This window comes from Phyllopteryx taeniolatus, chromosome 1 (assembly GCF_024500385.1).
Source record: "Phyllopteryx taeniolatus isolate TA_2022b chromosome 1, UOR_Ptae_1.2, whole genome shotgun sequence".
In the NCBI taxonomy this organism is placed as follows: Eukaryota; Metazoa; Chordata; class Actinopteri; order Syngnathiformes; family Syngnathidae; genus Phyllopteryx; species Phyllopteryx taeniolatus.
This window is the reverse complement of record NC_084502.1, coordinates 45,851,494-45,864,143: the sequence shown is the minus strand read 5'-3', so window position 1 is coordinate 45,864,143 and position 12,650 is coordinate 45,851,494. Positions and strand designations below refer to the sequence as shown.

Here is a 12,650-nt window from a genome sequence, read left to right as displayed (position 1 = left end):
TTGGAATAGTTGTTAGCAGGTCTGCCCAAGTTGTGAATGGATGTTTGTCAGTCGGTGCCAAATGATTACCCAACGCTTTTCCAGCTCAGATATGCCACAGTTTTGATAGTAACAGAGTATTAAAATTTCAGGATATTTTTGGCCATCAGTGATGCAAATACAAGTTTAAGAAAGCCAACTAGTTTTGCCTGCAAAAATGGGCAGTGACAGCTGGTATCTTTGCTCATTTTTGCACACATTTTTGCCTGAATCCAAAGGTGGCTGTTGAAATAGCACAAAAATTGCCGACCCACTTGATTCGGAGATGAGGAAAATAGCTCAGGCCTGGTACACACAAAGATTTTTCAGATCTTAAAAACGTTTTTTTTTAAATCTGCATTAGACCTCACACATAAAGATAAAAAAAATCAGGCATAATGATAATTTCATATTCTCAACACATAACACCACACAACTAAAGATTCTGCTCCACGACCAATCTCGAAATCTCGCATGATCTCAAAATAAACACAGACGGGCAGACACTTCCGGGTATGCACCGATCTGTGCAGAGTGAACCCAAAAGGAATGGAGGTGGTGAATACTTCTACCCATCTTCTACTGTACATAAAACGACATTGGGTAAGACGCGTTTTTTTTTCCTTCTTCATTTACAGTCATTTCTGAGTTTGTCAGTCTTGGACGCTTTTTTGATTGGCTATATTCTGTTTCACGTCACAATTTTCAGGAGATGTTGGCGTTCCCCACACACAAGAAGAGTTTTGGTTGTAAATATTGAACGCGTTTATTGTTAAAGATTTCCTGCCCCGACTTGTTTTGGACCCCAAAATCAGGACAAATCCACTCTTAACACACCTCAGACCTGGGGACAATCTGATACGAAAATCTTATAAGACATAAGTTTGTCTGGCATTTGACATGCTTGGTCGAGAAAGGGCAGAATCGGGACAAAAACAGCCTGATTGTCTTTATGTGTGTACCGGGCTTTACACGTGGCAAAGAATACATGGATATTCTGGTTCTACATACTTGGTTAGGCAGTTCTGGCCCTCCCTGTTGCAGTTCATGGTGTCCCAGCTGTATGGCGGGCCCTGCAGTGGCCCCCAGGAGCCTGGGGGTGGCCAGCCAGATGTCTTCTTTTTGTGACTGCAATGCAAAGTTTGAGAGCTCATGAACATTTTAAACACATCACAGAATTTGCTATTAAAATGAAGAACTGTCTTGATAATCTAGGTAATAAGCATGTCCTTATTTAATGCCAAAGGTTTCCCTGGAAAATCTCAGATAAACAGCGGGAGCACAAACTAGCCTAAAATCACATTTAGGATTTTATGTGAATGGGGAAAGGGGGCTCGGGAAAGGTTTCTACAGAATGATCTCAGTACCAATGATGCTGGGTAAACTAAGCAAGAGAAGTACAATTACTCGTAACAGCCACGTACAGTACTAGCATGACTTCAAATTAGCTAGAGCAAGCTGATGCTGCTGTGAACATGTAACTATTCTGTTCGCCATATGAATCCAGGCGACTAAGTCCCACATTGTGTCGTCTATGATGAATGCATCATTTTGTCATATGACTGTCCATAAGGGGTTAAAAATACAATTGTCCAGAGGCTGAAAGTGTAGCAAAATTCTCTCGTGTCAGTCATCTCCGTAAATAACTAAAAGAGGCTGAAAGCCATTCATTCTTAAATTGCAACAACTGTATTGACTTTGCATCCACGGTTTCTGTCATCCAAAAGACATCAGATCCGCTGCCACTTTTTTAAACCGCTAGAGTTGTGCGCTCAGAACAAATGGAGGCTACTGTGTTATCGGGTGCAGGGGTCCGAGCGCTGATCGACATTCATCTGTCTGTCATTGTGCAGCTGTGAGCAGCTGTGCTCCAAACTGAACCAAACTACCATGGCCTCGCCTCCTTTATCCCATAATCCCCCTTTCATCAAAGGGAAAACAAATCCAAGCGTGTGTGTATGTGTGTGCGGGTGTAAGTATGAGACAGAGGGAAAATGAGAGTCTGTGTGTATATGTATTTACGTGTGCACATGTGCAGCTGTGCATGAGTGTATATGTAGAGTACTAGGATTTTGAGAATACGTTGTGGATGGGACTGTAACAGCAACTCTGAGAACCTCACAGCAGATCTGGAAGAAGATACAGTCTCTTAAAGTTTCCCTGAACATGATTGCTTAATATATTATAATTTCTCGTGTATAATGCACATTTCTTTCCCCCAAATTGTCAAAAGTCAATAGTGCGCATTATACATAGGTATAGGAGAAAATGAAAAAGACTTTCACATTTTATAAATGTATGCCGCCATTTAGAGGTTATGAAAAAGCTGTACACTTTCATTCCTCTATGCCACCGCCCCCTTGAGGTTATGAAAAAGTTGTACACTTTCATTCTAGTATGCCACCTAGAGGTCATGAAAAAGTTGTAGCCTACACTTTCATTGCAATATGACAGGGACTGCATATATGTACAATTGTGCTCATAAATTTACATACCCAAGCAGAATTAGTGAAATATTTTAATAAAAAAAAATATATATATTTTAATATGACTGAATAACAACCATCATTAATTTATTTGTGGTTATGTTTTGTTTAATGATAATGCTTTTCTGAAATGCTTGACAGTTTAATTTGAATCCCATTAAAATAAAATTAAATGTGTTTCGCATGGTCTTTCATGTTTTCTTAAAAAGATGGTAGATATCTTACAAATTCTGCCTGGGTAATCAAACATATGAGCACAACTGTGTGTTTTCTCATTTACTAAATAAAAGTAGGGGTGTAAATTTCAAAATAAGAGCAAGTAAATAAATAAAGTGCTCAACTTCAGAATCCATCCATCCATTTTCTGAGCCGCTTCTCCTCACTAGGGTCGCGGGCGTGCTGGAGCCTATCCCAGCTATCATCGGGCAGGAGGTGGGGTACACCCTAAACTGGTTGCCAGCCAATCACAGGGCACACATAAACAAACAACCATTCATACCTAGGGGAAATTTAGAGACTTCAATTAACCTACCATGCATGTTTTTTGGGATGTGGGAGGAAACCAGAGTGCCCGGAGAAAACCCACGCAGGCACGGGGAGAACATGCAAACTCCACACAGGCGGGACCGGGGATTGAACCGCGGACCTCAGAATTGTGAGGCAGACGCTCTAACCAGTCGGACATCGTGCCGCCTCAACTTCAGAATAATTATTTGAAAAAACTAACAAAATACAGATAATACTTCATGTTTTGGCCCTGTGATTGGCTGGCATCCAGTTCAGGATGTACCCCGCCTCCTGCCCGATGATAGCTGAGATAGGCTCCAGCACACCCACGACCCTGGTGTGGAGAAGCGGCTCAGAAAATGGATGGATGGATGGATGGACTTCATGTTTTGATCATATGGGTAGAAGCAAAATCATGCATTGTAAGAATGCATTGTACATAGGTTGAAGGGTTTTCCAGAATTTTGAGGTCAACTTTGCGCATTATACATGGGAAATTACAGTAGTTCTCTGTCAGAAATAGAGTTCAGTTGGGAAACATTTGGAAATCGCAAGCCTTGAGTGGCACAATTAAAATCAGCACCATCATATGGTTCTGAAACAAGGAGCACTAACAAAGAAATTCAACAACAGGTAATCTAATTTCCAAAGCAAATACTTGAGAAGAATCCGCAAAATCAAACTTCCCTTACTGTTACTGTTCTATAATTATTCTATCACATATGCAATGAATGACTTCAAGAATGAGCTAAATGAGACAAATTATCCCTATCATAAAAGATGGATATATTTTACTGAGTGATACACAGATTTAAATTAGAAAGCAGAAGCACTCAATACAACTTTTAAAAAAAATGATAAAAAGGGTCACAGAAGAATAGAAAAAGTGGAAGACGCAAAGGAATTCTGAAACTTTCAAGCTGATGACTGAAAACAGCACCCAGTGCTGTCCCTAGGGTGACAGGTGTGCTGGACCCTATCCCAACTAATTTTGGGGTGAGAGGCTAGGTACACTCTGAACTGGTCCTCAGCCAATCGCAGGGGACATATAGACAAATAACCATTCACACTCACATTGACACAGACGGACAATTTAGAGTCTCATGTTTACTGTATATACCTGCTATTCCACCAAATCAATCAATCAAAAATTACGCCCCTAGGAAATAAAATGAATAAATGTTTGATTAAATTAATTGTCGATTTAAACAAAGTGTCCTTCACATTCATCTTAATGCATATGTAATAAATACAATTTTAAAGATTAATTTATACTAACTAGATCACTGGAAAAATATTTGTTGCCTATCCCCGCTTCCTAAAATTAGACTTCATCTACAACCCCAATTCCAATGAAGTTGGGACGTTGTGTTAAACATAAATAAAAACAGAATACAATGATTTGCAAATCATGTTCAACCTGTGTTTAACTGAATACACTACAAAGACAAGATATTTAATGTTCAAACTGTTCAACTTTATTGTTTTTAGCAAATAATCATTCACTTAGAATTTTATCACTGCAACACGTTCCAAAAAAGCTGGGACAGGTGGCAAAAAAGACTGAGAAAGTTGTGGAATGCTCATCAAACACCTGTTTGGAACATCCCACAGGTGAACAGGCTATTTGGGAACAGGTGGGTGCCATGACTGGGTATAATAGGAGCTTCCCTGAATTGACATTCATTGTCATTCACAAGCAGAGATGGGGCGAGGTTCACCTCTTTGTGGGCTCATCTAAGATGGACTGATGCAAAGTGGAAAAGTGTTCTTTTGTCCGACGAGTTCACATAAGAGGAAAAGAACCATCGCGACTGTTATGGACACAAAGTTCAAAAGCCAGCATCTGTGACTATATAGGGCTCTGTTAGTGCCACTGGCATGGGTAACTTACACATCTCTGAAGGCACCATTAATGCTGAAAGGTACATACAGGTTTTGGAGAAACTTATGCTGCAATCTAAGCAACATCTTTTTCATGGACGCCCCTGCTTATTTCAGCAAGACAGTGCCAAACCACATTCTGCACGTGTTACAACACCGTGGCTTCATCGTAAAAGAGTGCGGGTACTAGACTAGCCTGCCTGCAGTCCAGACCTGTCTCCCATTGAAAATGTGTGGCGCATTATGAAGCGTAAAATACGAAAACGGAGACCCCGGACGGTTGAACAGCTGAAGCTGTACATCAAGCAAGAATGGGAAAGAATTCCACCGACAAAGCTTCAACAATTAGTGTCCTCAGTTCCCAAACGTTTATTGAATGTTGTTAAAAGAAAAGGTGATGGACCACAGTGGTAAACATGACCCTGTCCCAGCTTTTTTGGAACGTGATGCAGCCCTAAAATTCCCAGTTAATGATTATTTGCTAAAAACAATAAAGTTTATCAATTTGAACATTATCTATCTATCTATCTATCTATCTATCTATCTATCTATCTATCTATCTATCTATCTATCTATCTATCTATCTATCTATCTATCTATACACACACACACACACACACACATACACACACACTCAGTGGGTACGGAAAGTATTCAGACCTCCTTAAATGTTTCACTCTTTGTTATATTGTAGCCATTTGCCAATTTAAGTTCATTTCCTCATTAATGTACACACAGCACCCCATATTGACAGAAAAAAAATTCATTGTTGAAATTTTTGCAGATTTATTAAAGAAGAAAAACTAAAATATCACACAGCCATAAGTATTCAGCCCCTTTGCTGTGACACTCATATATTTAACTTGGGTGCTGTCCATTTCTTCTGATCATCCTTAAAATGGTTCTACACCTTCATTGGAGTCCAGTTGTGTTTTATTATACTGATTGGACTTGATTAGGAAAGCCACACACCTGTCTATAAAAGACCGTACAGCTCACAGTGCATGTCAGAGCAAATGAGAATCATGAGGGCAAAGGAACTGCCTGAAGAGCTCAGAGACAGAATTATGGCAAGGCACAGATCTGACCAAGGTTACAAAGGGTAAAGAGGTAAAGAAGAACCCAAAGATCACTGTGGCTGAGCTCCAGAGATGCAGTCGGGAGATGGGAGAAAGTTCTAAAAAGTCAACCATCACTGCAGCCTTCCACCAGTTTGGGCTTTAGGGCAGAGTGGCCCGACGGAAGCCTCTCCTCAGTGCAAGACACATGAAACCCTGGATGGAGTTTGCTAAAAAACACCTGAAGGACTCCAAGATGGTGAGAAATAAGATTTTCTGGTCTGATGAGACCAAGATTGAACATTTTGGCCTTAATTCTAAGCGGTAGATGTGGAGAAAACTGGGCACTGCTCATCACCTGTGCAATACAGTCCCAACAGTGAAGCATGGATGTGAGATGCATCTTCAAACAACAAAAGATTATCAAAGCGGTGGGCCCAGACCATGTGTCCCCATCCTGCCTCAAAGTCTGCACAGACCAGGTTGCTCCAGTCTTCACACAGATCTTCAATAGATCTCTGGAACTGTGCGAAGTACCATCCTGTTTCAAACGCTCCACCATCATTCCAGTCCCCAAGAAACCTACAATCTAGGGTCTAAATGACTACAGGCCTGTCGCCTTGACATCTGTGGTCATGAAGTCCTTTGAACGTCTCGTGCTGGACCACCTCAAGAGCGTCACAGGTCCCCTGCTGGACCCCCTGCAGTTTGCCTACCAAGCGAACAGGTCTGCGGATGATGCAGTCAAGATCCTAGAACACCTCGACAGTGCAGGGACCTATGCAAGGATCCTGTTCGTGGACTTCAGCTCAGCGTTCAACATCATCATCCCTGAACTCCTTTCCTCCAAGCTTCTCCAACTCAGCGTCTCGCCTGCCATGTGCAAGTGGGTATACAGCTTTGTGATGTGCAGGACACAGCAGGTGAAGTTGGGGGAGACCACCTCATCCACATGCAGCATCAGCACTGGGGCACCCCAAGGTTGTGTCCTCTCTCCGCTGCTCTTCTCTCTCTACATGAACGACTGCACCTCAACGCACCCGGCTGTCAAACTCCTGAAGTTTGCAGATGACACCACTGTCATCGGCCTCATCAAAGACGGTGACGTGTCTGCATATCGACAGGAAGTGGAGCGGCTGAAGCTGTGGTGCGGCCGACACAAACTGGAGCTGAACACGCTCAAGACTGTAGAGATGATCGTGGACTTCAGGAGGCATCCTTCGCCACAGCTGCCGCTCACGCTGACCAGCTGTCTTGTGTCAACTGTCGAGACCTTCAAGTTCCTGGGAATTACAGTCTCTCAGGACCTGAAGTGGGCGATCAACATCAATTCCGTCCTCAAAAAGGCCCAGCAAAAGATGTACTTCCTGCGGCTTCTGAGAAAGCACGGCCTGCCACGGGAGCTGCTGAGGCAGTTCCACACAGCGGTCATCGAATTAGTCCTGTGTTCTTCCATCACAGTCTGGTTTCGTGGGGCTACAAAAAAGGACAAACTCCCACTGCAACGGAGAATCAAAACTTCTGAAAAGATTGTCACTACCCCCCTACCCACCCTTGAGGACCTGCACGCTGCCAGAACTAAGACAAGAGTGTGCAAAATCCTCTCGGACCCTCCACATCCCGGTCACCAGCTCTTCCAGCTCCTTCCCTCAGGTAGGCACTACCGATCAATGCAAACTAGAACTAGGAGACATTCCAACAGCTTCTTCCCTCTTGCAATCAATTTCTTAAACAGCTAACCTAAAATTCCATTGCAACAAGCTGCCAATTTTTGAGTTCTTGAGTTTGTTGTCTCATTTCTGTCGGGCCAATTATAGATTACTCGTGCACTTACTGTAGTAGTCTCGCCACGCTGCACTATTTGCATATCTGTTGTTGACCAATACTGGCCACCAATGCCAGAGGAGCATCTGCACCACTTGCACACTGACTGAGGAGTATCTGCAACATTTGCACAATCAACATTGTCCCAGATTATCGTAGTACTATCCATCCATCCATCCATTTTCTGAGCCGCTTCTCCTCACTAGGGTTGCGGGCGTGCTGGAGCCTATCCCAGCTATCATCGGGCAAGAGGCGGGGTACACCCTGAACTGGTTGCCAGCCAATCGCAGGGCACATATAAACAAACTCACATGTCAATTGTCAATTAACCTACCATGCATGTTTTTGGGATGTGGGAGGAAACCGGAGTGCCTGGAGAAAACCCACGCAGGCACGGGGAGAACATGCAAACTCCACACAGGCAGGGCCGGGGATTGAACCCCGGACCTCAGAACTGTGAGGCAGACGCTCTAACCAGTCGGCCACCATGCCGCTATCGCACTACTAGTCTCTTTAAACTGCATACATTCCTTGAAGTCTCGGCGCCCTTTGCACAATGGTCATTGCACCGGACTATTGCTATATTAGTCATTCGAACTGCTCTAAGTGCTAGAGGACTCTGCATCTTTTTGCACAATTGTCCAAAAAAAATAATTGTACCAGCATTACCAGATAACCAGCAACCCTTTATTGCTCAGTGACTGTTTTTGTCAATGTCTTTATGTCTCAAAAGTGTTCTCTGTCAATTGACTGTTTGTTGTCGTACTAGAGCGGCTCCAACTACCGGAGTCAAATTCCTTGTGTGTTTTTTGGACATACTTGGCAAATAAAGATGATTCTGATTCTGATGGCAGCATCATGCTGTGGGTTTGTTTTTCAGCTGGAGAGAGAGGGAGACTGGTTGGAATCGAAGGAAAGATGAATGTGGCCAAGTACAGGGATATCCTGGACGAAAACCTTCTCCAGAGTGCTCAGACAGAACTAGAGAGGATCTGCAAGGAGGAATGGCAGAGGATCCCCAAACCCAGGTGTGGAAAACTTCATCATTCCCAAAAAAGACTCATGGCTGTATTAGCTCAAAAGGGTGCTTCTACTAAATACTGAGGAAAGGGTCTGAATACTTATGGCTGTGTGATATTTCAGTTTTTCTTTTTTAATAAATCTGCAAAAATGTCAACAATTCAGTTTTTTCTGTCAATATGGGGTGCTGTGCGTACATTAATGAGGAAAAAAATGAACTTAAATGATTTTAGCAAATGGCTGTAATGTAACAAAGAGTGAAAAATTTAAGGGGTTCTGAATACTTTCCGTACCCACTGTAGATATACAAAATTGGACGTCTAATTTTATGATATGTATATAACTTCAATCCTTTCGAAATGTTATATTAATTAAAATAAGATCTAATTTTAGGATATGTATATAACTGAAATACCTTCGAAATGTTATATTCTTTACATATTTGTGTTACTCCTTCTCCCAACTATGAAGTTTCTTTAAAAAAATGAAAAAAGAAGAAGAATTTAGCCTACAGTTACACTTTAGTCATGTACCGGATTTTTTTTTTTTTTGTCGTTACCCTAATGTCTTATCCTTTTGAAAATTTTTGAATATTCCACAAGTCATATGATCCTCAGGAAGTTGCATCATTCAGATCCTCTGCAGGCTATGGGAAGGCTCATTTTATTTTTTTGTATAATTGATGGTATTTCAACTATGACTGGAGGGTTAAAATCTCAGCACAGTCCTGTTACCTTTTATTTTTTTTAAAATGTAATTTGGGTTTATTTTGAGAGTGTTACAACAAGCAAATGGCTTCAGTTCAGTGGACTGCCCAATATATACTGTAAATACATGACGTGGTGGTAATGTGATCCCTGTGAATAACTAAAGACCTAAAATGCAAACATACAAATAAATTAGCGGGGGGGGGGGGGGGGGGGGGGTCACAGTTGTTTGGCTGTTTCGTACTCCTGCCAACGAGATCCATTCCACACATCCACCATCCACACACATATGTAATTTCTGAATATCATTCCGCGGCGGACCAATATGCGAGCGCATTGGCCTGAGGTTCCACCTTTGCGCTCGGGACCTAATTTGGGTAAGTCACAGGAGTTGACGAGACCAGCAAAAACACTTCCGCTGCGTCTGCTGTTTCGAAGTAATGGGACTTTTATTCCGTTACAATGATCTAAATGTCGCTCGCAACTTTTATTTATCAATTATTGCTTATTTATCAACTATTTCGTGCACGAGACTACGACTTCGACTTCCGCATCGAGCGCTGTTTGCGCCAATCCATTTTAAGCGCGAGTGACGTTTAAGTCTAGTTCACCAATCAAATGACACAAGAAAGTCACATGACCTCACACAATGTCTTCCATTGGGCTTCCCAGGCATGGGTATTAACACGAGATAAGCCAGCCCAGCTGATCGTCGTGCCTAAGTGGCCACCATTTTGGGAAGGTGGTCGTTACCATGAAGACAACGGCGCGCTCCTCTTGTTTACATTTAGACGAGCCAAAACAACAGCTTTCATGTTTTGTAGTATTTGTCTGACACTGTCTGCCCAAACGTGGATATTTCAGCTCACTTATAACTTTACAAAACAAATTGCATGTGTTGTTGTACCTTTGACTGCACACACACGCACACACACGCACACACACACATTTATTGATGTTAATGCTGTGGTTAAAAAAAATCAGAAGTTACTCACTATTTACTCAGTACTTGAGTAATTATTTCACTGTGTACTTTTTACTGTTACTCAAGTAATTTTTTTGAGGACTCCTTTTTACTTGAGTCACATTATTTTCAAGTAACGGTACTCTTACTTGAGTAAAATATTTGGCTACTCTACCTACCTCTGGAACGGACATCCTCTATTGTCACTCTTACTTTTAAGCAACATTTTTGCTCATCAAATCAGCCCGTGTCATATTTGTTGCACTGGTCTTTTGTATTTCCACGTTGAGGTGCTGCAGGTCACGGCCCTGGTTGTGGTCCCAACGGAACTGCGAAGCACACGTAACATCGACGACAAGAGTTGATCCGCTATTAAGAAACGCGCCTACAATTATCTAATTAGTTTACGGATGTTAATGTTAAATGTATTAAGCGACAGAGCGATGTTAGGGATTATGTCACAACACAGAATGAACTAACTTCAAATTAAGAAATGGCCAATAAAAACAGAAAAATATTGTACTTCATATTTTCCTCGAGGATGCATTTGGAATTAACCTTTGAAGTTTGTAATAGTGAAAAATGAAATTTCATGCCTTTGGTGTTTGCATGTCTGTTTTTCATAAATATCGAACTTGAAGCGACACAGCCTGACAGAACCTTTTCCTTGTTATGTCACACACTTGCTTGTTTTCTTGTTGCGAGGCAGAATTGTAGAACAAAAGTATTAGTAACCCATTTTTAAAAAAACACATTGTCATGAGATGTAATGCGCACAGGGCTATTTGAAGACTTTTTTGTCCAACAGAAATTTGAAGTCAGTCACATAAAAGTACTCCTAATAAATAACTAGAATTCCTGTGACACAAATTTAAATATAGAGATTAAATGCATAGTTGAATCTGGCTCTATATTCAATATAGAATACCTCAAGGCCTTAAAGAAGCAATGTGGCAAGATTTGCCAAAAATGACAGGCTGTCTACATGCTAAGTCTGGCTGGAACAGCCACTTCAACCTGAGTACAATGCAGCAAGAATTTTGAAAATCGGATGATGCGTTCTGGCAAGATATAAATTTTTTTGTGACAGAAAAAAAATGCTTTTTTGGTAAAGTTTTAGTGTAATATCGCCTACAGAAAATCCTAAAAACTGGACTTATTGTAAGTAGCTCAAATGAAACATTATTGGTGAGAAGAGCAGTGTGGGTAGCAGAATAGGTCATGTACTTCAGCAATCGATTTTTCTTCGGGAATTTATTTGTTATGGAAGATTTTAGAGGTGTTTGGAAAGTGCTCATTGCATTGTTATTATAATTATTATTTTTTTTTTAGAAAATTCCAAAATGATGGCGGCCACTTTCCACAGTTTTATTCTTAAATATGCAGATGAATCTGACATAGTTAGCCTGCTACCAGGAAACGAAACAGGCCATGGGTTCATTGTCCAGGACTTTGTTGACTGGTGTGGTCCTTTTTTTTTTTTTTTTTTTTTAAACAGATGAAGGTTCCAAAACAAAAAAACATGCATATTGACTTCAGGGCTCAGCTACTCACCATCTTAAAAGGTCAGACAGTGGAGTGTGTGGAAAATTATAAATGCCTTAAGACCATTTTTAACAATAAGCTAAACTATGAGGCGAATTGCGAAGCTGTATATTGTATAAGAAGGGGAACCAGCATTTTCATTGTCTGAGTAAACTGTCCTCCTTTCACATTGACTGCAAACTGCTAAACATGTTCTACCGCTGTTTCATTGAATCTGTTTTATCTTACAGCCTGGTGTCTTGATGATGGCTCACACTCACTAAATGGAGAATTTCAGCATCTTCCCTCAGGCCGTAGGTAGAAAATGTCGGTTTGTAAAACCAAAAGATGGCAAAGATACAAAACAGAGGCAGTTTTTTACCCTCGGCCATAAAAACACGAAACAGTAATTAGGACACTGTTGTACCGTGGTTTGGACTGAACTTTTAACTTATGATTTTACTGCCTTCTGAATCGATGTATTTATTTTACTTATTCTGATAGCTTTTATTCTGTATTGCATTTTCTGCTCTTGTGATTTAGAGTTTTGGTTTTATCAATTTTTTTTCAATGTCTTAAGCATTGTTGTCATTGTTATGTCACTATCTTTTCATTTTATTAATGGTTTAAGTTATGTATGTGTGAGCAGCCATCTCGC

General features: G+C 41.1%; 1 protein-coding gene across 1 annotated transcript in view; it reads right to left on the bottom strand.

Moving 5' to 3' along the window:
• Nucleotides 1-12,650, bottom strand: part of LOC133489261 (FERM and PDZ domain-containing protein 4-like) — a 101,353-nt gene that overhangs the window by 33,166 nt on the left and 55,537 nt on the right. Inside the window, 1 exon segment of the mRNA XM_061798162.1 lies at nt 1,030-1,146. Coding sequence (XP_061654146.1) covers nt 1,030-1,146 — 117 coding nt within the window.